Source organism: Diabrotica undecimpunctata, chromosome 7 (assembly GCF_040954645.1).
Source record: "Diabrotica undecimpunctata isolate CICGRU chromosome 7, icDiaUnde3, whole genome shotgun sequence".
Classification (NCBI taxonomy): Eukaryota; Metazoa; Arthropoda; class Insecta; order Coleoptera; family Chrysomelidae; genus Diabrotica; species Diabrotica undecimpunctata.
This window is the reverse complement of record NC_092809.1, coordinates 144,857,049-144,883,540: the sequence shown is the minus strand read 5'-3', so window position 1 is coordinate 144,883,540 and position 26,492 is coordinate 144,857,049. Positions and strand designations below refer to the sequence as shown.

General features: G+C 32.1%; 3 protein-coding genes across 4 annotated transcripts; 1 reads left to right on the top strand and 2 right to left on the bottom strand.

Annotated features, from left to right (window-relative positions):
* Positions 1-1,154: 1,154 nt before the first annotated feature.
* On the top strand, positions 1,155-15,708 carry sturkopf (lipid droplet associated hydrolase sturkopf). Of its 2 annotated transcripts, none has more exons than XM_072538455.1 (3): positions 1,155-1,318; positions 12,963-13,287; positions 13,558-15,707. In XM_072538455.1, exons 2-3 carry the CDS (start codon positions 12,985-12,987, stop codon positions 14,167-14,169), a joined length of 915 nt encoding a protein of 304 aa, XP_072394556.1. In that variant the 5' UTR covers positions 1,155-1,318; positions 12,963-12,984; the 3' UTR covers positions 14,170-15,707. The 2 variants fall into 2 exon arrangements, with proteins under 2 accessions (XP_072394556.1, XP_072394557.1); XM_072538456.1 differs by lacking the exon at positions 1,155-1,318 and adding an exon at positions 1,745-1,842 and having other exon boundaries at positions 13,558-15,708.
* A 1,447-nt stretch (positions 15,709-17,155) lies between these two features.
* Positions 17,156-19,872, bottom strand: LOC140445983 (large ribosomal subunit protein eL38). Its single transcript, XM_072538457.1, has 4 exons — positions 19,689-19,872; positions 19,554-19,614; positions 19,376-19,498; positions 17,156-17,217 (listed from the first exon to the last, which is right to left on the bottom strand). The coding sequence occupies exons 1-4, from the start codon at positions 19,689-19,691 to the stop codon at positions 17,192-17,194; spliced, it is 213 nt and encodes a 70-aa protein (XP_072394558.1). The 5' UTR covers positions 19,692-19,872; the 3' UTR covers positions 17,156-17,191.
* A 156-nt stretch (positions 19,873-20,028) lies between these two features.
* On the bottom strand, positions 20,029-24,622 carry LOC140447012 (UPF0764 protein C16orf89 homolog). The gene is made up of 5 exons (XM_072539600.1): positions 24,432-24,622; positions 22,478-22,603; positions 20,645-20,924; positions 20,386-20,546; positions 20,029-20,328 (listed from the first exon to the last, which is right to left on the bottom strand). The coding sequence occupies exons 1-5, from the start codon at positions 24,607-24,609 to the stop codon at positions 20,090-20,092; spliced, it is 984 nt and encodes a 327-aa protein (XP_072395701.1). The 5' UTR covers positions 24,610-24,622; the 3' UTR covers positions 20,029-20,089.
* Between the last annotated feature and the right edge of the window lie 1,870 nt (positions 24,623-26,492).

Here is a 26,492-nt window from a genome sequence, read left to right as displayed (position 1 = left end):
GGGACATATTAAATATTTACATTTAGGTTGTTTAACAAAGATAAGTATCTATTCAGTGGGCTATTAGCACCATAGGTTGTTCTACAAAATGAAACATTAAAAGTACATAGATGAGGCAAACCATGGTAATATGGTACTCTAAGACCAATCTCACTCACAAGAGAGGGACAGATCCCTCCTCACACTTAAAGCAGGCAAGCTCATATACCTCTCCATGATAGTGTAGTCATGGTCTGCTAATCTAATCCAACTTTGAAAGGCGCACACCTGTAGAAATTTATGTCGAACCCTCTCTAAGGTGATGCTTTTTAAGATAGTTGTTGAACCACTACCTACAAATAATTCAAATACTAAGCTAAGTAAGACTGGTTTTATAATATATAATTTTAGGTTAAATTTATAAACTAATTTGTAAAAGGTCAGATATAATGTGAATAAAAATATAGGTCAGTGGTATAATAGTTCTTACCTGGTCCTGGTAAAAACAAACTCGGAACGGCTGGTCTCGTAATACCGCTATTTCCAACATTGACTATATCTTCCTCTTTAAAATGACTAGCGCATACACGAAATTTGTTATAAATAGTTTCTTTTGCAGCATTCTCTAATTAGGGCTCTTAACAGCATTCACCCATTTATCAAACATATCCATATAATGTCCTGGACTTAAAAAACGGTATCGCTTGCCAGTAGTATCCATGAAATCTGGAACACATCTTTTTTTGTTCAGTTCTTCGTCTCTACATTGTTATTCCATGTAATGTGTTCGATTCCATAATAAAAAATCGTCGAAAATTGTACGATTTTGCACTATTTATATAAAAAAATTTAAATTATAAAATAAATTATAAGAAATAAAACAAATACAAATATGGCGCCGTATTTGTCTAAACTCAACTTTGACTTGATCACAGCACACTCCCTCCGCGCAGGAACGAGACTAGCAGCGCCACCAAACGAATGGGCGCCTAATCCGAACATGATTTGACCTTGGCTATCCCTGTTACCAATCTAGGTGTAATTTTATCTATGACTATAAACTTTATCACAGAGCCAGGTAAACTACATTTGCCACAGATGACAGATGGCCACATTCTTGCAGCTATTCAGTGGCCAAATATTAATTTGACGTTTCTACTAAAACATATAATTCGATTGGTTGGCCATTTAAATAAAAATTACTTTATAAAGGTCAGCCGTCAGCCGGTTGTATAAAGTTCAAATTTAGTATTTTTTTTATATAAATGGGTAGAGTTTTAAAATAAATACCCAATTGTAGGTGGTTAAGGACGGTGAACTTTAAGTTTAGTGTGAGAATGTACGTACCTAATTTGAATAAATTAAGGTCACTAATAATATCTATTTAGATAGTTTCAACTTTCACAATTTGTTAATAATTAGAGTTTAGACTTTTCAATTTAAGTTTAAACCATTGAAAAATTATGTATTTGAATAAAAATTATTTTCAAAGTAAATTATATTCTTCAATATAAGAATTTTTTTCTAATTGTATGAAGTACTATATATTTATAGTTTCGTTTTTAATTTAATATATTTTTGTGTTTTAAAAAGAATTTATTGCTTTTGCAAATTTACAGACTTACTTTTTGTAGTGTCGTTAAATATTCGGATAGAAGATAGGTAAAACCATTATTTATATTTTTACTGATATGTTTTGTTATCTGTCCTTGCTTTTAAATTATTTTCATATCTGGGAATGCCTAATTTTTGACTAGTTTGATATGTTTATTTAATTTTTTCCACCTGGTAAGTTTCCAACTTGGTTGAAAGAATGTGGGAATGTGTGAAGGTGAAGGTAGTAATGTCTTAATTGAAGTACTGGTATGTGTTTTCTACTTTAATTTTCAGTATTTTATATATTAATTATATTTATTTTAGACAATGTTTCTTCTATAATATTTTTGCACAATCACGTCAGAATTCAAACTGGAAGAAACCTGGAAATAGAAACTGTCCCAGATTTGTAAGAGGACAATCCATGAGGAAGATCCTCAAAATAAAACAGCACTTAAAGAACTATTTACATATATATCGCATAAAAACACTGTATTATTTTGAAGATCTTTCTCATGGATTGTCCTCTTAGAACTCTGGGACAGTTTCTATTTCCAGGTTTCTTCGGGTGTGATTGTGCAAAAATATATTAATATGTCATAAAATCAGAAATTGGTGTTTATTTGAGAGTAAAGTAAATGTAAGACCAAATACTTACCATGACGGGATAGTATTATGAGGTTTATTTCCTCATGATTTACTATGGAATCACTAACAGGAGAAGTTTACTGTCATCATGCCATGTGGTTGTCTTTTTAAAGACCAATGACATGATATGATTCTTTTCTGACATATATTCTCAAGTTAAAGTTGATTTTGAAATGGATCAACAAAAGGAAATAATCAGAAAAGTACCTAAAATATCATCAGTGACTTCAAAAAAAGATAAGATACAATAAAAAACAACTTAAATATATAGTTCAGGAAAATAAATAAGTAAAAAGACCATGTTTGGGAATAATCCAGATTTCTAGCAAGTTTTTAGGTAATATATACCTATAAAATGAAAACGTGTATGTTTTCTACATATAGGTAATTTAGTGTTGTTTTTTAGTTATTAACAACGGAGTGGGAAAATCCTGCTTTTTCAAGTTTTATTTATTACCTATACTACAACTTTTTTATCTGGTTATCATAAAAAACTATTTCCTACCCTTAAAATTCACTGTATTGCATTTCTTAGATCAAGTTGAATTTGTTATTTCTGTTATTAATATAACACTTTCTTCAATTTCCATGCTGTAAATATGTCTTCTTCAACTGAATGGAAACAAATGGATTGTTAATTCTGGTGACTACAGTTTACACAAGCACAAGTTCATGCAGGAAATTCCATATTTTGAGTGAATTCTGAGAGATGTTGTACCCTCGGATTGTATCAAATTCTGGTCTTTCTTTTCTGTGCTTAAGTACTTAATTATATGATCATTTTAATGCAATTTAGTATTTTTGGTGGGAATAAACCACAATTTTAATTCAAAATTAATTTTATTTCATGTTTCTATTTTAGAAGTGAAAACATATGAAATAAACTTAATTTTAAAGCAAAATTGTGGCTTATTCCCAACAAAAATAGTAAACCCTTTCTTCAATCTTGTGGAATTACTTGGTTATAAATGAATAAATAATCATTTTTTTAATCTTTATTCGCAAGTTTTTTTCTTCTTAAAACCCATTTTTGTTGGAGTAGGCATTTTGGACTAGGTATATCATATAGTGATAGCGCTCAGGTGTTTTGAAGGCCGAAGTGGCAAGCTTTGGGATGTGGCTTCATAAATCTAGCATGGGGGATATGTAGATCAAAAAAATAATTGACGAATTGAAAGGGAACAACTGAAATGGAAGTAAAATTGACAAAAAAATGATATTTTTAAAAACCATACCGATTTCTTTTAAAATTTTTCACTACTATATTTCATACGAAACAAAGTCTGGATTTGTGAAAATTTTAAATGTAATGTAAATTAGAATAACATTTCATCCCGACTAATATCGAGAACGGTGTGTTGACGATTAGTACAGGCCGTTAATCAACAAGTGTGAAAACTTGAGAAATTTATTGTTGATCAATTTTTTTTTTTCTAATACATGATAATGTTTTCTTGTTTTTGTAGTTGTTGATTACGTTATAAATTAGCTGTACACGACATCACATTTGTAATGAGCGGGGTCATGAACAAGGCTAATGAGCATGTTCCAGTAAAAGTGCTATCCTGACCACTAAAACAAATTCATTTATAAAATTGTTCGCCAGTGAGGGGGGCGGTTTAGGTAATATTGAAAACAAGTATGTTAAGTTGTTCTAGGAATTAGATGTAGGCGACAATTTATTTTTTACATATATTATCCTAAATAGGATAGTCTTAATTTCGTTTTATTGGTTCAAGAAAAAAACAGTGAATGTAAAAATGTTTATTTTGATAGTTTAAAGTCCAGATTACAATAATTCAGTTTTTTTGGTTGGATGCAATATCATTTCGCATCTTTATGATTCTTTTTATTTATTTCTCCTCTTCCTTTTAGCATGTTATGTGTCTGATTTGGTTTTAACCATGTTAGTTTTCATTCACTTAATCTTCCACTCTTTTCTATTTTTGTTGTTTCTTTTCTATTTTCTGCTGTTATTTTTATTTCTTCAAGTATTCTCTGCCTAATTTCTCATGTCCCTACAATTTGCTGTATGTATTTTTTTCTCGGTCTGTCTTTTTTGTTCGGCGTATTTTATGCATCATATTTTTCTTGATATTCTACTAGCTTTTTTATCAGACTCAGATATCCGTACTAGTTTAATTGTTTTTTTTTTGTTATTTTATTGATTAATGGTGTTAAAGTTTTATCATATCACCAATAATCCCTCATTATTTTTGTTACAATTATTAATAAAACACGAAAATATATTATATTTATTTTCGATATATCTCAGCTCAAATAAAACTAGTTTTTTGTCTCGTCCGCTTTCCCTTGAGACGCTTACTAAAATAGGTTGTTTCTTTTGGTATCTAAACACGCTTCGATATGTTCGTTACCGCCAGTTCTCCTCTTCTCAATATAAAAAGTTATCATTTTATCATGACCACAACTGGTCATAAATGTTTTTCCTAGTACCAACCGCTTTCCAAGTTTTTTTCTAGCTAGAGCTGGGTCAATAATGTTTATTTGATCTCGGAACTCGTAAAGGGCAATAAATCTTTTAGTTTTATCATTATGCATTTTCTTTGTAAATCTGTAGAAAAGTGGCTTATTATAACCCACTTTCGGAACGTTTAAAGTTCATTAAAAACCGTTGAAATTTGGCGGCCCTTTTTGCTCTAAAATGTTGGATTGAAGCAGCATTCAGATACTTCTCTCTCGGTTCTCACGTGGGATAGTCATCACAGCGGCACCGACTCCTCCCATCTGGATTCTCGCGTGGGATAGTCATCCCACCGGTCCCCGTATACTTCATTCACAATTATAAGAACTGACTTATGCAGAATTTAAAAGTATCCCGCTGATAAAGTCGAAGCCATAAAGGGATTTGCCTCTTCAGGTAAATAGTAAAAAGGGCCGGCTTAACGAATTTTATATTTTATTTGTCATTTACATTACATATTTAATTTAAATAAATATCTAGATAATTAAGGGAAAAAATACATAAACTGATGGAGTATTAGAATTAATTAATTATTATATTTTCTGTCTCGATTCTTTATTAAATATATCCAAATTTTGAAAGTCATAAACAATTTTTGTTTTGTTAAAAAAATTGCAAGTGAAATAATAAAAAGGTGAAGTGAAAATTAAAATGAATTAATGTAGATATATACATATAGCTAAATATGATTATATTTTATACTTCATGTAAGGAAACAAGTGTTTTAATTGTTAGTAAGGTATAAAGTATGTCTGAAAAAGTTGGCAACAAATGGGAAATTTCTTTATTATTAATTTCATGAAAAAAACTATTCTTCATAAACATTTCTGCATTTCATAGAAATCAATAATCAATAATCAAATTTATAAAAGTTTGAGTGGTATACACCGAAAATCAAAAATATTGATTTGTGCTTAAAAGTGAAGTGCTTTTAAATTTAGGTGCAGCATAAAATGTTATTTTAATTTGGTTGTAAGATTTAAAAATTATTTTTAAATTTAGATTCGTGGCCTTTTAATGATGTATCAGTAGGTGCATTAATTTTTAATTTTATTTCTAATTTACCTTATTCAATATACAAAATCAACAAATGCAAAAGTATTTTTTTATTTACTTTTTACTTTAAATGCATTATTTAATTATTAGAAGGCCATGAATCTAAACTGGGACATAATTTTTAATAGCTACAAACATTTTAAAATTACATTTTCGTGCATATCTAAATTTAAAATCACTTTCTTCTTCAGTATTAATTAATAATTTTGATTTTTCCTATCTACCACTTAATATTTTATAAGATTATCTGTTAATGATTTCTATGTGATGCATAACCTTTAATGAAGAATAATTTTTTTTCGTAAAATTATTAATAAAGAGTATTTCTCATTTTTTGCCAACTTTTTCAGACATGAAACGGAAAACTTAAACATAAGTCAACATGAATAAATATGAACCTTTTAAAACGAGTAAATCGGTACTCACCGAAGGGACCTCAGACGTTAAGATACAATTAGCGTCTCTTTGTAAAGACAATGAAGTCGACTTTACTAAAATAACAAGACATTTACTTAACACAGACACTACACAGTACTCCCCTGAGTTGGTGATAAGTTACTAAAAAAATCATTATGAAATTGACTGACCAGTGTGAAAACTAGTGCCAATAAAACATAAAACACACACAAAACATTTTCTTCGTTGAGAATAATGATTAATAACAATAATTATGGGAAATTTGTATGTTTATAAAAAGAGTTTTTTGACATTATGCTTGAATGATAATATTTGATCTGATTATATATACCTATATACAGTTGTGCTATGCTTGGCTATTATGCCGGTCCTGGCAGCTTTGGTAGCTGTGATAATTATACAAGGGATTATTCAGTTTTACAGCTGTTATTAAAATAACTTTTATAATGAGACACTAAATTTCTGGATACAGTATGAGAGTAGGTACATCTCGACCTCTCAAGATTTGTGTAAAAATACGCGCGCTGTACGTAAATTTTTGTTCGCACATGTAGAAAAAAAATAAAAAGTTTAGTTTAAGTTAAATACGTTTGTAAATAAATATCTTTTGTCCGTGCACACTGGAGCACCCAGAATTTTCCTGTGGGGGGGATTTGGTTGGGTACCGAAATTTGTTTTATGTTACCTCCATTGTGAGTCCTTAAAATTTGTGAGTAACAGTGTCGGAATAGTGCTCTGGGGGGTTAACCCCCCAAAACCCCTCCTGGGTGCGCCACTGCGTCCGTGAACGATAAGAAAGCTATGCTTCTCCTCCTGGGTCACTCCCGAAGTGCCACATCCCGTTTTTTAAGTATTCCAAATATTCACGCACACCGAACACGTTTAAAAGTCCAATGTCTTTATTATTTAAATTTGTCTTCAATTTGTTTTTAGTTTATACATTTTTTAAACAATTGCCCCACCCCTGACACCCTTTGATGCTTCAACCTTCTGATCTTTCCAGAACCCCTTGGATTAAAGCAGTACACACAATAATTTGTACGTCAGTCCCTCGAAAAATAACTTCAATCATACTTCTCAAGTTCTCAAAATCTTCCAATCTTCTTCTAGTCCGTCTCCACTAATGAAGGTTGGCTATAACCATTGCAAATTCGTCTCTATCTTCTGCTTTTCTTAAGAACGTCTGTATGTTTAACCCGGTCCAGTCGCGAATGTTTTTCTGCCAGGATATTTGTCGTCTACCAGGACCCGTTTTTCCTTCCATTTCACCCTTCATAATTAGCTGCAACAACTCGTACTTATCATTTCTACGCTTTCTTCACTTTCTTTCGCCTTTTAATGGTGGTCAAAAGTTCTCTTAAGAGACGGATTCTATGCAACACCATTTCATTCGTAATATGATCGGTCCATGGTATCTTCAGAATTCTCCTAAAAAGCCACATCTCAAAAGCTTCCAGTTTTCTCATTAAGTCAAGATTAACAGTCCAGGCTTCGACGCCATAAAGAAGAATATGTATGGATCCTTGTAATGACTTTGCCCCTCTTACTGATAACCATGGTTTTTGTTTTCTTTATGCTTATTGTTAAACCAAACTGTTCCCCAGTATCACAAATTGTGTTTAGTAACGTCTGCAGGTCTGTCTATAATGACTATAATAATGACTGTATCGTCAGCATAACTGATGTTATTTATATTTTCACCATTTATCTTGATCCCTTCTGTACAGTTTTCAAGTGCTTGCGTAAATAACTCTTCGGAATATATATTAAATAGTAATGGTGAAAGTGCACAGCTCTGTCTCACTCCTCCACTTATCTGTTGCGCATCCGTGCTATTTCCATCTAATGTTACCACAGCTTGTCGGTTCCAGTAGAGATTTCTCACTATGTTAATGTAATTTTTGTCGAGTCATTTTCTCTTTAGACATTCCATAAGAATGTTATGTTTATATTTTGTCGAAAGCTTTTTCATAGTCCATAAACGCAACGAAAAGATCTTTTTGTTGGTCTCGACATTTTTGGGCAAGAGTTGTGAAACTGTACAGGGCTTCCACTGTTCCGAAAGCCAAACTGTGTATTACTCATATCCGCTTCGCACTTTATGGATATTCTTGCATGTATAATCTTTAAAAATGCTTTTAATAAGTGTAACATTAAGCTGAATTATCTATATTCATCTTTACTCTATCTTTGGTAAAGCTAAAGCCATTATGTTATATGGGCACAATTTTTTTCTCAAAGCGGTTAAAGTGTGCCATTATATTTTCATAGCTTACTCTTTCGGTAGACGATCTCTTGATCATCAGGTAAAGCAATTATCGGTGATCATGAGTTATAATTGTTTGATTTCTGTAATTTAACGAATGTTCTAGAAACCTTTTCGAACGTACTGGATACATTTTCAAATTTCTTATCGGTGTTTTTAGAAGTTTCATCGTTTTTGCAAGATGCTACATCGATGATTATTGCTTTGTCTGCCGACTAGAACTCAAGTATTTCTGGGCCTTCTCCATTAGCGATGAGCACTTTCCTCGAGAATCTTCTTAAAACCATTAGAATAATCACATCTCTAAATGTTACCGTAAGAAATTTTAGTAGCATCGTTAACCGAATACACGCGAATTTTTTTCTTTAGTCTTTTTTTAATTAACTGTCTTATCGAAGTCCAAACAGTTAATGGACTCGGTTTGTTTTTATTGATTTTGTTTCATTTGCCTTCATTTTAATCGCCATATTTATTTTTCGGGGCATACTTTTGATTAGTCTAATTAGTTGTTTGTACTTTAATCTCCGAATTGAAATGATACGGAGAAATGAAACCTAATGTAGAAAAAGTTCTTACAACTTATCTAAAGAAGTGCTGAATCTTGTGTGTGTATCATCGAGCAAAAAGACAAAAGAGGGAATCTAATCGTTATGAAAAGGCGACCAAAAAAGTGGCCTCTGATGGCGGACATATCCGGAAATGCGAATGCGCCAAATTTAAATTTTCCGACACTTATTAACAGTAGCTATAAAATAGTTTTCAGAATGTGTCTTAGACGAGAAAATTTTAATTAAATATTAACGATAACAGTCTAAAATGTGAAACAATTGTTAAAAAACTTCAATATAAATAAGATTTCATGTGACAGTTGGGACAAATAATAACATAACCCAACTAAATTTGATTTCTTAAACAAGGAAAGACTCTCTTTCCTTGTTTAATTTGGCCTCTCAAGATGGCACTTCCTGTCTAACAATATTTTTGCCCCCACTACCTTTACATTCCCTCTTTTGTCTTTTTGCTCGATGGTGTGTATGCTCCTCAAGTGGGGCTGGGCGAGAATGAAAGAAAAGCTTTCTATGATTAATTAGAAGACACACTGAGTGATATTTCATCAGATAAGAGAGTCATCATAGAAAGTGTTAATGCACATGTTGGCCAATCCAAGAGAGGATATGAAGCAGTGCATGGAAGACTAGGCTTTGGAGCTAAAAATGATGCTGGAGATGATATGCTGAAATGAGAAACAGCATTAGATATGGCGATTGTTAACACATTCGTTCAAAAGAGGGAAAGTGAGCTTATCACATACAAAAGTGGATAACAACATGACAAGAAAAGAAGATATACGTGAATATAAGGACTGGAAAGTAATAGCTTGTAAGTTGCTTATACTCGACATCGAAGTAAAAAAGCGACACCAAACCAAACTATAGAAGAGGAACTCACCACAATCAAACGGTGGATATTAAAAGATGAGAAAGAAGGGCTATTCAGGGCAAATTGAAATATTAGTAAATCACCAAAGTAGAAGTGCCAAGATTTCTATTGACGAAACCAAAATTCAGATTTTTTGCTTTAATCAGTGCTTTCTATAAATTGCAAGGCAAAACAGACGATGCTAAAGGTGTAAGAGAGGTATGGGGAATCTAAAAGTTGCATTCCACAACATGTCTCCTCATCTAAACAAAAATCCTTGGCGAATTGGTTTCTTGTAGTCATAAAGAGTGAACCGAAATAAAAGAAAAGACAGTAAGATTTGATTTCACGTATATAATGCCTCTGTATATTCGCTTATACGTATTTCATTCTACCAGGAATCATCAGAGCTACTGTATAGAAGAGCTAAAAGTGAAATCAAATCTTTTCCGCCAAAAGAAGCAACAATAAAATGGCTTCAATCAGTGCCGGATTAAGGGGGGGCTATGGGACTATTAGCCCCCGGCGGTAAATTTTGAGAGGCGGTACGTCGCTCTCAGTACGTTTTAATTCTATATGTGGATATTTCAAATTTATGGCGTTGATTTTCTGAAATATCATGGTAATAAAACTTCGACTCGTTACCGATAAGATCCGTGCCTGCGGTAGCAGGTCGCACAAAAACTCGTTTCCTGTGTCCAGGAAATCGGCTAGCGCCACTGCGCCTGACGGCAGCGTGTCCGGCTCCAACACGCCATGTCGTCAGTGGTCAGTCGTGTTAGCGCAGTTTTCGAGACTAGTCTCAAATTTTACTTATTTATTAGTGAAGTGTTTTCGTGACGTTTCGAAAAAATGAGCGGAAAGGAAGGAGGTGCATTTTGGAAACGACAAAAGTTAGATAAACAGCAAAAATTAAAAGTAGTATTAAAAAAAAACCCAAGATTCAGCTTTTTTTTTACCAAATCTGAAAATTTTTACATCCTGAAAAGAGTTCTCCTGAACGTCGAATTCTAGTCGAAAGTGGTGTTAATCAAGTTGATTTACAAGATCCAAAATTCTGTCCAAATTGTGTAGACGAAGTGCTGAAAGAATTCAAAACACAGGATCTTAACTCTTTGAATCTTCAAAAAGAAAAATAGGAAAACAAAACAGGTACTGCACTAAATCATTATTCTATAAAGTTTTAAAGAATGGTAAAAAAATTCGGCGTGAGTGGTTAGTTTATTCCAAAAGTACAGGCTCTTTATTTTGCTTATATTGTCGACTCTTTTCAAGTGGAAATTGTACTTTTTCCTTTTTTACTGGATTTGACGACTGAAAAAAGGCTAAAGAAAAATGTGACAGTCACGAAAGGTCAGTCGTTCATTTAGAACATCTTAAAAATTTTATTTCGAGAAATTCATCGAGTATGAGGAAGATCGATGATTCTCTGTGGCAACAGGTTAAATATGAGACCACACATTGGCGAAACATATTACAAAGAGTCGTTATTGTCATAAAATTCGTAGCTAGTAGGGGACTACCTTTTAGAAGAACCGAAAATTTTGGTTCTACTAGCAGTGGCAACTACCTTGGATAACTAGAGTTGTTGGCGGAATATGATCCTCGTTTAAAAGAAAATATGCTTCAAAAGGCTGTGGTTCAGTATTTTATTTATCAAAAACGATTTGTTTTGAATGTTTGCAAGTGCTCTCGAACCCCATATTAGAAGAAATTGTAAAACAAATTCATTGTGGCAAATATTATTCAATCAGTGTTAACTCTACTCCTAATATAACACGTACTGACATTCATTATTAGGTATTTCTCGGACACCGAAACACCTGTCGAGAGGTTCATACAGTTTTTAGACAAAACTGGCCAGAAAGCCAAAGATATTTCCATATCTTCGGCTAGCATTGTAAAAATTTTGTCCGACCTGAATATAAATATCGATGACTGCAGATGACAATGCGAATAACATGTCTGGCGTTTATAGCGGTCTTCAAGCCCGAATAAAATCTAGGAATAGTTTGGCAAAATACGTACCATTTGCAGCCCATTCCACTAAATTTGATTATGCAACAGAATGCACTATGGAAAGTACTTTTTTTTTGTTGCTGAAGAAATTTGTTTTTCTCAGCTTCAACTTACAGATGGAAACGACTCACTGATCTATTGAAAAATATTGGCCATACAACATTTGTTCATACAAAAAGAGATAATGTGACTCGATGGTCAGGACGATTTGATGCATTAAACGCTCTTAATTTATGCTATCAAGATATAAAACAAGCACTTTTAGAGTTATCATCTAATGACGACAAGAAGATGCCAGTTGGCTGTCAAGCAAACAATTTACACGAAAAAATGGCTACGTTAGAATTTGGTATTTGTGTTGCCTTTTGGTTCGAAATACTAGAAAGAACTGACCTAGCGAGTAAATATTTACAAAGCGCAAATATGGACTTACATACATGTTCGTCTTTGTATAGCTCATTACAACATTTTTACGAGTCTCTTCATGATAAATGTAATTTATTTGAACAAAAGGGACAGCTGTTATCACAACAAACGGAATACAGCAAAGAAATTAGAAGTCGCAAAAGAAAATTACAGTTTGACGAAGCAGATACAAAAGAGATCCTTACACCGCAAAATAAGATTAGAACTCAAGTTCTGTATAAAACAATTGATTATTTAGCAAATAATCTGAAATCTAGAGGAAAAGCTTATGAAGATCTTGCCATCACTTTCTCATTTTTATTTTCTCTACTTTTTTCAGAGGATAACGTGATTTCTTTCTCTTTCAGTGGCGGTATAGTATGACTTAGCCCCCGGCGGTCCATGAACTAAATCCGGCACTGGCTTCAATATGGACGCTATAGCGTCATCTGAGAATAAATCAATCACCAAAATAGAAATGCGAAGATTTCTATTGACTGAACCAAAATTCAGATTTTGACAAATATATTCCTTCATTTGAGTCTAGATTATCAGCTGTATCTTTTTGTAATTTATTTTTCTTAAACTTTTACTAGTTTCTTTTTTATAATGCAAACATCTACTCTTATTTTATGTGTTATCTTCAGTAAACTGTATATAAACTATTTTCAGTTTTTTCCAATACATCACAAAAATGCAGCCCATCACAGAAACTTTCATCGAATTAAACAAAGTATCGACAAAAGTGTCCACAATCGGAAAGAAAGTAGGAGAAACGTTTGACGACAACGAGAATTTAGTAATTATCGTTCCCGGAAACCCAGGATTGAATTCCTTTTACGATAAATTCGCCAGAAGAATAAATGAAAATTTGAGTTGTTCGGTTTGGTGTGTAGGACATGCCGGACATAATTACACGGCCGAAAAATTGAAAGGAGTCCCCAAATACAACGAAAATAAGGAGTTGTACGGCCTTGATGGACAAGTAAAAAATAAGGTATGTACTTAATTACTACGTATGAGAATACTATCCACAAGACTATTATCCCTTTCTTGACTTCCTTCTCCTTTCTTTGGCATCTGCAACACGTGCCCCAACCGTCTCAAATAAAACACAATACCGTTCTCCTTGGACGTCTTGATCATGTGCGGCAAAAAATATGTGTTCTTGTTTCTTTACTGCGCATTATCAGGATCTTAGAATAGCTCTACATCGTCTCAGAATGTGCTGGTACAGAAATATAATAGCTATTATTTTTGTTTTTAGGTTGACTTTTTTGAAAAATACGTCCCAAAAAATGCAAGAGTTCACCTCATTGGTCATTCCATAGGATCTTATATGGCAGTAGAATTATTAGACAAACCTACAATATCGGAAAAAATCAACAAGGCATATTTGCTCTTTCCTACAATAGAATACATGGCTAAAACCCCGAACGGGCTCTTCATGAACGGATTCCTGAGAAGCATAATATCGGTCGTAGTTCTTTTGTCTGGTTTGTTCGCTATTTTTCCCCGGTTTGTACAAACTGCACTATTATACGGCTACATGACCATTGTCGGCATGCCTAAAGATAACTGTGATATTATACGATCATTGATCAGGCCTGCTATATTGAAACGCGTGTTTTTCCTAGCTTACGAAGAAATGGACCAAGTACTGGAGAGAAACTCGCACAGTCTGGAACAGAATATAAAGAAAGTGAAGTTATTGTACGGTGAAACCGATGGATGGACTCCTCTGCAGTATTATACCATCCTTAAGAAAGATATTCCGAACATCGATGCCGAAGTAACTAGCTTTAATCATGCTTTTGTGTTAAACAGAAGTCATGAAATTGGTGATATGGTTTGTGATTGGGTCAAGAATAAGGCTTAGGTAGTTCAAAGTGGTACCTAGCAGCTAAATTTTTCACGAGACCAGTGCGTTCATTATTATATTGGGCATACAGCGTTATTTTATTATGATCTTTATTTTATCAATGATCAGTTGTTACTTTGGTCCCTCATACCAAATGTTTTTATCTTGAGCATTTTCCATCCCTATCATTTTCAACTCATGAACTGTTTTCTTCCTTAAAATTAAGCGATGTAGTGACCAGAAACATTGATTAACAGTCTGGTGGCAGTTGCAAGCAGGAGAAAATCGTCCTATTATCCATAACGGACTATAATTTGGCATGCTGCAGTAAATTCTTGTCTATTACCATCTTAAATCTTGTTTTCCTCTTTAAAATATACTAACCCTGCAACCAGAAGTAATCAACAGTCACTTGGAGAGCTTTCCAGAGCCATCAGTGGGAGAAAATCGTCCTAACTATCCAGAATGGACCATATTTGGCATGCTACAATAGATTCATACCCATTTCCATGTTAATTTCTACTTTCTTCTTTAAAACACAGCAGTCCTGCGATCAGAGACTCTCACTAACAGTCCCCTTAGTAATTTCAAAGATGTTAGTATGATCAAATCACTTAAACAAGCAGAAATATTTTGCTTTTTCCCACTGGTCATATGAATGTGCCACATGCTCAATATAAATATGAAAACACAATATAATTTTAATGTTTAAGACTAAAAACCTTAATTTTTTTTATAATATACATGTAAAATATCTCTTATATGATATTCAGTGTTCCTAGATATCAGTAAGTATACAGTGAAACAGCATAAGATCAATCTTTGATGTTACAAACATGATATGACATTGCCAACATGAATTTAAATTGTGTACCTATACAAATGTAAAATATCAATTATAGTACTCCTCTCTAAACTACCCCAGCTCATTGTACTCAATTCCCAATAAATAGTTCTTATTCACACTGAACATTCAATTCTACCATAAGAATAGATCCTCTGTATATAAGGTAACCCTTTATTGACATCAAGGAGCACTGTGTGGTAAGTGGGTACCTAAAATTATCAGTATTCAACTGTTTATTGTGTGAAATGTGTTTCTTAGTTATATATTTATCTTGATATGTGATCATCACTTTTGTTCAAAATTAGCCAGCGGCATTTTTCCATGTAATTTGTTTCCTAGGTACCTAATTTATTATATTATTTAAAACAAATTCAAGACTAATTATTTTGTATTTGCAACATCATGGTAGAAAGTGAAATTAAATTGAACTATTGATACATGTTTTTCTATTTATCTTCCAAGAATTTATTGATTTATTTAACGGATTTAGTAAATGGTGCTCAAATTTTGAACAAAGTTTTTGTGAAATATTTTACTGTAAAGTGAATTAATTTATTTTAAACAAACGATTTATTGCTGTTAACAAATATTTTATTGATTTAACTATTTATTTATGGTTGAATGTTACAAATAAAGACCTACCTCCTTGTTATCCTTACCTTTGTATTATTATAAAGTTCAAATAAACTATTTAATAATAAAATTCTTTTATTTCAAGCTCAAAATCATACTAAATTGATACTAGAGTCACAGATATGATTTAACAAAGTATGAACATATATGTCACTAGATAAATTTTTGTATGTGAAATCTATACTGGGGTACAAAATTAACCCGACACTCCAATTTTTATGTATTTTTTAGTTTTTAGACAAAACTTAATTCTATTTTATGCTTTATTAGCGCTAACGTTTTTTTCTTGTTTGAACCTGTTTAGATGATTTTTGGGAACAACTGTTCTACAAAAACTTTTTGTTCTTAATGTTTTATTTTGAACAGCATTATTTTAGTATTCTAAGTGTGCAAGATTGGCTTTATAGTTTTTTTTATTTTCTCCTTTTCAAAAATGACAATAAAAAAAAAATTATTGTCAAATTGAATATCGCTAGATTGCACATTATCAGCACCAGTACTTGTTCAACAATTAAATGATGTCCATAGAAACAGTTTCCATTTATACTGTGCGAAGACACTTAAATAAACATAAGGTACAGGATACCTCCAATAACAGCAGAACATCGGAGGCAACATTTACACTTTGCTTGCGAACATCTTAATTGGGGTGCGGTGTTCTTCACAGATGAACCAAGATTTAAGATACTCATCAGATGGGCGACCTAGGATTTGGAGAACTTATCGCCAATGTTGTCTTACTCCCAGAGTCCATTTTTTTATGGAATCATGGTATGGGCAAGCATTTCCCTAGAGGCATACAGAGTATATCTTAGTGTATGTATATGTACCTATAGTGCCATTTACCCCATCTGTTGGAGAAAACTTTCATCTGATGTAAGATAATGCTCATCCACACATTGCAAAAATAACAACAATTACTTGGGTGAAATTAAGATTCCTTTGTTACAATGGCCTCCATGGTATTCAGATTTAAATCTAATACGAGCTTAAATGGGATATTACGGAACGTCATAACCATGTTCAGTTTCAAATCATTAATGACTTGGAGCAAATTTCTCATGAAGAATTTGAAGTATGCTTGTTCAATTGAGGTCCATGGAGGTAATACACCCTACTAAATATCATTTTTTAATTAACATGTTACCTGCCTTAGAGGATTTTGTAATACTTTCCGTTCACGCCATAGTCACCTAGACAGCATCACAGTTACATTAAAATTCTCAGTCAAATAGACCTCGCTGATGTGCAGAGCAATTTTTTTCTCAGTCACATAGAATGAGACAGCAGGCAACATGTTAAAAAATGTTCAAAATTTTTGTATCTTTGCAGATTTTAAAATTGTTTATTTTAATTAAAAATTTCAGACAAATTGAAGAGGATTGTGTTCATTCGGTATGGAATTACTCACATATTAGATGTGTACAATTATCCAAATATCATTGCTTGTATTTTACTTACAGACATAGCTTTGTTACATTTTTATGAAGTCAATTAGTCTGGCTATAAAATAAAACTAGAAAATTAACAAAAAAATTTTTATTTCTACATTATAGTCATTTACTTAACTTCCTTAACTTGGAGACCTGCAACAAAAAAAATTATTAATATATTTAGTCTATGTCCTGGAAGGTTGTTTAAAAGCGAAAGGACATATTAAATAATATTTATTTGTATATAAAAGGTCATTATTCACATACAAGTAATTTTTTTTAGATATTTCAAAATGATACACCATTTTTTTCATTGTTGTCTTTAACTCCTCTGGTGTGAGGAAAGTAATTTGGTTTTTTTCTCCTGGGACTTCTGTTTTCAAAGATTATCTTGGTCAAATAGTTAATTGTAGTTATGGACAATCCTAGCTGCCATTCAAGATTAATAAACTAGGAGCCAGGGGGTTTTTGAGAATATACTTTTATGTCCCCTAGGTACCTTGAAGTTTTGTTTATGTTCTTTGGTGCATGGATTCCATTGGATGTCTTTCACATTTAGTCCCAGTGAAGTTAGCTATAATTGAGCTGTCAATTAAATTAACAGAACAAATTTTTGACGTTTGGCTGTGTTGTCATGTATTTATAATGTATATGTTGTAGGCTTCAATTACAAATAGAGAAGCTTTCAAAAATACATTTTTATTATATTATTATATGTATTATGCAATTTTTTTTATATACAACATGAACGAATAAATACTTATTTCTTCTCATATTAATTGAAGTTAATTATTACATTTTTTGGCATTTGCCTTTGATAATAAGCTGATAGATTTGGCAATCCTCAAACCAACAGATGCCAGATTGTTACAGATGGTCACCAGATGTCTGTGGAAAATACCTGAATACTATTCTTATTATTTTTTGAAAGAATTTCTTTTTTACTGTTAGTTTGTTAACGTTCTATTGGATTTTTATTAATTATATATCACATTCTCTTTCCCGATTTATTAAAAATACATGGCAGCACAGCCAAACGCCAACATTTCGTTCTATGACTTTAATTGACAGCTCAATTATAGCTAACTTCACTGGGACTAAATGTGAAAGACATCCTTTAAATTGTATCTCCTAAACTATTAGATATTTAATTTTACCAAAATGAAAACTGTTCCTTTTGAGTGTTTCTATAACTTCCAGTAGCCAAATTTTCAAAGTTTATAGCTTAATTTTGTTCAAATCTCTAGTAAAGACATTAATTTACAACCTTTAGTGAAATTTTTAATGTTTAATTGCTACAATTTTTTTTATTAATAAAGATGTAATTCTGCAAAATTTTTTGCAGATTAATACTGAAAATTTTTTGCAAATTAATTTGAAATGAGGGGTTTTAAAAGTTAATCCTATGTATTAAAGCTAAGTTAAACTTGGAAAAGCTCCACTGAATGCCTATTTTGCAATTATTTTTCACAGAATTTGTTATATCTCTGGTTCTAACAATCTGATCAAAGTGTACCAAACGCCATTTTGTTAATTTTTTCAAAAGGGACAATTTTCATTTTTGTAAAATTAAATATATCTAACAGTTTATGAAATACAATCATTTAAATGATTAAATCATTAATAACAAACTATCTGACACTTAAACTCTTGAAATGCCCCCCTGCTCCTAGACTATAAAGGAATATTCAAAAGAGATCTTTTGTAAATGTAGTATATGAATTACATTCACCAAAATTGATAATGCATGCTATAGATGAAGCAGCAAAAGAATGTGTAGTTACAGTATTATGATTACCACCTTATCATTGCAAACTTAATCTCATTAGACTAATCTGGATGAAAATGAAGGGATATGCCACAAGAAACAATACATTTAAATTTGTTAATATATTTGGTTCGCTATTCCCAGTCCAAACTGTCTAGTTAATTTAGTAATTATTTTTTTGCAAAGTTAGTTACTTTTCGACAGACTAGAAGTGGCTGGGAATTACTATACAACCAAGCACACATACTCATAGCCATTATTTATAGTAAACGTAAATAAAATAGAACTTTACAAATTACCAACAATCAATATTTTTGTGCAATTGTAATTCTGTTATGAACCAAGAGACAGTTCTATTTTTGGCTGTAAATGGAAGATTTGATCATAGTAATATTACACAATTACAGCTACAGCAACTATATTTTCAAAACTGGACAATTCTCACTAGACAATCATAACACTAATTTTGAATTAATCAAAAGGTTGATTAAAAAATGGAGGGTAATTTTAGATTAGTCAAATTATATCCTTGTACAAACATACCTGGAGGAAGTGATTGTTTTAGTTTTTCTGCCTTCTCCTTATCTGTAATCACCAAAGTATACAGAAACCTGGAGCAACGTACTTTGAATTTGGTGTTTTCTGTGTTCTTCTTTATTTTAACAGCTAAAATAAGAGTTTCATAAAACAAACAGGAATAACATAGTCAATAAGAACTTACATTTTGCATCCTTCCTTCTTGCTGTGAGGAGGAATTCTTTAATTTCTGTCAATTCACGTGGCTAAAAATAAAATGAGAGTTAGATATTTTATTTGCACCCTCTGGGGGTTAAGTGCATAGAAATTTAATACTAACCATGATTATTTCTTGGACTATCTAAATTTTTAAGTGCGATGAAGATTGAGGAAAACAATTATTTCCTCAATTTACTATTCCGTTCACGGAATAATAAGATGATTTTAGATTTCTGAAATAAATTCAGAAACACAAGTCTCTTTCGAGAAGCTTATAAACAGAAGGATAAATTTCAGGCGTGCCAACAAACGTCAATTGTCATTGTCAAATTCGAAATTTGAACATACATAGGCGGGTTCATTTCAAATTGCTAGGATTAGTAGATAATTATATTGACAAATTTGACGTCTCTTCTTTTTACAGTAGGTACTTATATGGGAGATAAAACAAGATATTTTGTTCGGAAATAAGCGATCTTTATTAAACAGTAGTAAATTGTTTAGAAGTTAGCAACTGCGTCTTTATCCAAACACAGTTTTTACAATAAAATTATAATACAAAGACAAAACAGCTAGCCCCAATCCAGTGGTATGATCGGCGCAATTATCTTCAAAAATATTCGTAGTTCTTTTTATTTTTGACTTCAGTTTGTCAGTTAAAATAACTGGAAAGCATCCTGAAGGTCTTTGCGATTTTAAAATATAGAACAACCATTTGTTAGACAGGAACTCTGTATATCCTTCGAAAGCACAAAGGAGAGCTAAAAAATAAATAAATAAAGAAAAAATTATTCAAGAAATTGTATATATGGACTTACATTCTTCCAGAAACAAGTCGAACATATCATCAAGTACGTCATATTTATCACCTGTAGTGACTTCTACAAATATTTGAGAACATAATTGTCGTACTTTGTTTTTATAAGCTGTTTTGTTTATTAAACAATTTCGTCCTTTGGCTAGTTGTAACAACAATAACCTAACAACAATAACCAATTATTAATTTGGACTAGAACTTAAAAAAAACACACACAGATTTGAATTCGGAGGTAAGTTTTCAGAATAAAATATATTTACTTGTGAGTAAGCATATATCCAGTTGAAAAATGATCATCCTTATAATAAAGGTCCCAACAGCTTTTATAAATATAACACTTTTTAATTACAACTTGGTAACTTTTGTTTCCAAAGCCCATTAGGCAACGATCCATATTTGACAGAAACAATTCATCATCCTGACAATGATAGATTCCCTTTAATATTTCATCTCCATTACTTTTTAAAAAAGTGTCTATTTGGTTATATTTATAATGGATTTCTTTTGACCAGATCCTAGAATCCAAAATTGAATTGATTGCTGAAAAACAGTGAAATTGAATTAATTGCTGAAAGATAGTGAAAATCAATATATCAATATATATATATATATATATATATATATATATATATATATATATATATATATATATATATATATATATATATGAATTAAGTAATACGAATAAGTTTAATTGGCGTTTTTTGGGAACGATTTCCGAAGTGTAAATAGAAACGCCAAAACAAATATATTGTCAATTAAAATTGTAATTAAATCTCAATAAATATAGTAGATAAATGTTGAATTGTTCAAGAATCAAAGCAAAATCAAGTCTTTTCAGATGAAACAATAAATACAATGCTGCTGACGGCAGGTAGATAAAATAAAAAGATATACTCTATTCATTGAACTCAGCTCTAATTGTCTAGTGAATTTATTAATTATTTTTGTGATATGTCAAGTTTTGAGTTTGACTGGAAGTGGCTGGACGTTCCTATGCAACCAAATACACGTGCTCATAGCCAGTATTAATTGCAACGTAACTAAAAAAAAAATTATTCACGTGCTGCGTATCAACAAAAAAAAACTGCATCAATTTAAAACAATGAAATAAAGGTTCAGTTGTTTATTTTTGAAATCTTATAGTCGTTTATTGAGTAGTATTTACAAATGAAAATGTTTATGGGTTAGTTTTTACAAATAGATAGTTTTTAATCAAAATGAATGAATGTACACTTCCATTATTTATGATTATTCAATTAAAGAAGTCTGTAATTTATTTTAGTTATTAATAATGAGTAGTAGGAATTTTTATGTTGTATGTTTTCAACAATACATTCCCAAGCTCAGTGAATCGATTCTATATGATTCTTTTAAAGCAATATTATGGTTATTACAAATCATACAACATCAGCAGTATGTGAGTGGAGCTGAAGGTTCTACCAGTAAGATAGTTCGATAAGAACAGTTGACACTTTCGCTGTTCAAACCTTGTCAAAAGACAAAAGCAGATAAAGATAACGAAGGAAAGGTATCTCGTAGAGGATTAAAAGTATTTTAATTTTTAAAGAGTTGATAAGAGGGGACTATACAGTAAGGTTTATTAACGGGAAGAATGGCGAGAAGTGGACATGTGGAAAGAATGACCTGGAGAGACACCAGAGGAAAATTTTATACGAAAAAATGGAAAAGCCAAAGAGAAGAGATAGAGAAAAGTTGCGATGATTGCAGGAATAAGCATTTGAGAGGTCGACGATGAGAGATGTGGCGAAGGTGAAAGGAGACAGAGCGAATTGTGGAATGGGTTATAAGAAAAAGAAAAAAGTAGAAAGAAAAGGCCAAGAAGAGGAATAAAACAAGACATATCGACGATATAAGATAAATTGTAAGATTACACTATAAAAATTCATAGTTCATATGCAAAGTTCATACTTATTTATGCAAATCCAAACACTAAGGGTTTAACGCATATAACGTGAAATTGACTAACTAAATTGACAAATATATGGTTCAATAAAGTTTTCGTTTTTTGTCTCATTTTAGAAATAAATAGCTAAAAAGGTAAAACAGGAAAAACATCCAAAAATACTTACTCCATTTTCTTTCAGATTTTATCAATGGTAAAGATTTCTGTAACAGATTTTGTGATTTATCAATGATTTCTTTGGAGCTTCTGTCCATTATATGCGTTCCGTTTTTATATGCATCATGTATAATTGCTAAAAAGAATAACCAGTATTAACTTTTTTGATAACTCTAACATACGTGACATTTACTTCATTCATAAACCAGAGAATCAAACAAGAAAGTGACATATTACCCAAGCTGTACAAAAAACACTTAACAACATAATAAAGCAAAGAAATAAGCGAGGAAAGCAAATTGTAGTTAATGCATAACGTCTGACACCATACAAGAAATAATGTTTATAGAAACGGATTGAAAACTTAACAGTTACCTAATCAGAAGAATCATATGTGCCAAAGAGTGCAGTGACTATCGAACCATAAGCTTAATGTCACATATCTTGAAAATTCTGTTGAAAATTATCCACGCCAGAATTCACTCTAAACTGGAGCTGGATATTAGTGACACACAATAATGGGTTCCGCAATGGTATGGGTAGCAGAGAGGCACTATTCTCCTTCAACGTTCTGACGCATAGAGGTTTGGATGTTAACCGTCCTCTTTACGTCTGTTTTATATACTACAATAAAGCGTTTGATAAAGTAAAACATGACCGACTCATGGAAATTCTAAACAATAAAAACCTAGATGAAAGAGATTTAAGGCTAATAACAAACCTTTATTACAATCAGCGAGCAATAGTACGAATTTAAAAAGAGACATCTGAAGAAATGGAAATAAAAAGAGTCAGACAAGGCTGCATACTATCACCTCTATTATTTAACGCTTATTCTGAAGAGGTAGTTCGAGAAACTCTGGAAGATGAAACAGTCGGCATAAGAGTAAATGGAGTCTTAGTAAACAATATCAGATATGCAGATGATACAGTAATAATAGCCGATAGTTTACAAGACCTGGAAAGACTCATAAGTAAAATAGTAATGTTAAGTAGAGAGTACGGACTCTCGCTCAATATCAAAAAGACAAAGTTTATGAAAATTTGTAAAATTTGTAACGAAATCTTGATAGTAGAGAGCCAGTAGATCGAAAGAGTAAAAAAGTACACTTATCTAGGAACACCTATAACAGAAAATAATGACACTGCAGAAATCAAAGTCAGAATCAAAAGAGCACGTTCTAATTTTATGAAAATGAAAAAGGTCCTATGTGGCAAAGATTTAACATTAGCTCTTAAAGTACGCCTAACAAAATGTTACGTATACAGTGTACTATACTATGGAGTGGAATCATGGACGTTAAATCTAGCCTTTGAAAAGTGGACCTATAGAAGAATTATGAGGGTTTCCTGGGTAGATAGAGTTACGAACAATGAAGTACTGAGAAGAATAGGTAAAGAGAAGGAAGTTGAACTTACAATTATAGAAAGAAAGCTACAGTATCTCGGACATGTGATGAGGGGCGAGAAGTATGGCATCCTGCGACTTATAATGCAAGGAAAGATAGATGGCAGAAGAAGCATCGGAAGAAGATGAATTTCATGGCTTAAGAACCTGAGAGAATGCTTTGGATCTAGCTCAAAACAACTATTTAGAGCTATTGCCTCAAAAATTAAAATAGCTATGATGATTGCCAACCTCCGTAGCGGAGATGGCACCTGAAGAAGAAGAATCATAAGAATTGATTGCTGTGACAAAAAACACAATGTAAGAAGTATATATATATATATATATATATATATATATATATATATATATATATATGTATATATATATATATATATATATATATATATATATTGTCCACTAGACATGCCACCAAAACGTTATTACAATACCTGTACATTATGAACTGACCTATAAGAAGTAATAAACAAGATTCCGTGTAAACTAAGAATAAAAATAGGAGTATATTTAAAAACAATTGTAGTTTTTTGTCATACTCATTAAAAATCACCTTTACCTGTACTTAACACAACTCCCAGTAAACAATCTTCATTTATCCTCTTGTATTCAGCATCCAAATATTCCAATGTCTTCTCAATACCCTGCTTAACTTTCAATATAACCCTTTTATCTAGGGAATGTCCTCCAGTTTGTACGACAAAACACAAAAACAAACAACTCAATATTCCAGACATCACTGCAACTTTTTCATATGTGCGAAACAATTTTTATATATAGGTACCTGTTTTTCCCTCGTTTAAAAGTTTTGCGTGAAAACATAGGCGGGTAAATTTTGTTCTACTTGTTTTGAAACAAAAAAAAACATATACGAGCTCTAACAACTAAATGTTTGGACAAATGAGATCAATATTATAATAAACTCTATCATTAATAACAAAATATTGAAATGACTCGGTCTCTATAAACTTTGAATTGCTGTGTTGGCGGCAAATTAAACGGAGTCCAAGTTGAGAAAGTCCACAAAATGACATATTTGGGAACTGTGATAACGGACCAACTAGATCCAGACATAGAAATAAAACGTAGAATAGCAATGACTAAAACTACTTTTATGAAAATGAATTCATTGCTTTGCAACAATCATCTCAGTTTAGAACTAAGACAAAGAATGGTTAAGTGTTATGTTTGGTCCGTACTTTTGTATAGTGCAGAAGTGTGGACGCTAAAAGTATCGATCATGAACAAAATTGAAGCATTGGAAATGTGGATTTATAGACGAATGCTGAAGATACCTTGAACAGCAAGGAAAACTAATGAAGAAGTACTAAGGAGCGTCAACAAAGATAGAGAATTGCTAAAGACGGTTAAACATCGAAAAATGTCTTATCTGGGACATATAGTAAGGGGAAGTCAATATAAAAGATTACAACTGATCCTTAAAGGTAAAATAGAGGGCCGTAGAGGTGTAGGAAGAAAACAAGATTCTTGCTTAAAAAACATTCGTGAATGGACACAGATAACAAATGCAGGACAATTATTCCATATTGCAGAAGATCGAGAAGCCTTGGCAATGGTGATCGCCAACGTCGGATAATTCTGATATGGCACGCGAAGAAGAAGAAGTTGCATAACATCGTGACCGCTAAATGCTCAGACAAATCAAAAAATTACTTCTTTAATATGGGGTTACATTTGGACTATTCGAAAGGCATGAGAGGACTTTAATGTTATTGTCTCCAAACCATTTTTTGGTTGTTTTAGCTGTATGACATGCAGCACCGTCCTGCTGAAATATAAAATTCAAGTCCTGGTAGAGATCGTGAGTATGTGGTACAAGACTATTTTTCAAAGTTTCTTGATACTCTGTTGCGTTAATTTTGCCTTTTACCACCTCATATCTTCTTAGATCCACTGATAATATGGAGCCCTAAATCATAATTCCTTTAAGAAACTTCACAGTTCTTTTGAGACAATCTTTATGGAATGCTTCATTTTGACCTCTGATATCCCGTTTTCGAAAATCTTCCGCGCAACCATCAAATTTCAAATCGCTACTGAATATCACTCTGAACTTGTCATCAACGGTCCATAAAAACTTTGAGGAACTGGTTTAATTAGGCAAGATGTTTGCTTGGGAGACTTTCGAAAACGAGTTATTAGAAGTAAAAAATTAAGCATTCCATAAAGATTGTCTCAAAAGAGCTGTGAAAGGAATTATGATTTGGGGGTGTGTGTCACTAGCTAGTCTGGGAAGATATGAGGTGGTGGAAGGCACAATTATTGTAGCAATTAAAGTATCAAACATTTTTGAAAAATAGTCTTGTAACAAGTGCTCACCATCTCTATTCTGACTTGAATTTTATATTCCAGCAGAACGGTGCTGCATGCCATACAGCTAAAATAACTAAAAAATGGTTTGGAGGCAATAACATTAAAAAGCTCTTATGGCCTTCGAACAGTCCAGACCTTAATTTTATTACAACATTGTGGCATAAGATGAAACAAAAACTGCGTAATGATCCCCAGAGAACCGTCGCTGATTTGAAGAGTAAATTAGGTGAATTATAATATAGTTTCGACACTGACTTGTGTTAATCCTTAGTATGAACAATGCCAG

Excerpts from the sequence above, each read along its gene's own strand:
- LOC140445983 (XM_072538457.1), bottom strand. Across the intron at positions 19,499-19,553 it reads AAGAAGGAAGGATGCAAAAT|CTGTTAAAATAAAGAAGAAC; the intron begins GTAAGTTCTTAT and ends CTCTTATTTTAG. Across the intron at positions 17,218-19,375 it reads AAAACAATCACTTCCTCCAG|GTCTCCAAGTTAAGGAAGTT; the intron begins GTATGTTTGTAC and ends TTTTTGTTGCAG.
- sturkopf (XM_072538456.1), top strand. The coding sequence starts at position 12,985 with ATGCAGCCCATCACAGAAACTTTCATCGAATTAAACAAAGTATCGACA. Across the intron at positions 13,288-13,557 it reads ATGGACAAGTAAAAAATAAG|GTTGACTTTTTTGAAAAATA; the intron begins GTATGTACTTAA and ends TTTTGTTTTTAG.
- LOC140447012 (XM_072539600.1), bottom strand. The coding sequence starts at position 24,609 with ATGTCTGGAATATTGAGTTGTTTGTTTTTGTGTTTTGTCGTACAAACT. Across the intron at positions 20,925-22,477 it reads AAAATCTGAAAGAAAATGGA|CAATCAATTCAATTTTGGAT; the intron begins GTAAGTATTTTT and ends ACTGTTTTTCAG. Across the intron at positions 20,329-20,385 it reads CGACTTGTTTCTGGAAGAAT|CTCTCCTTTGTGCTTTCGAA; the intron begins GTAAGTCCATAT and ends TTTATTTTTTAG.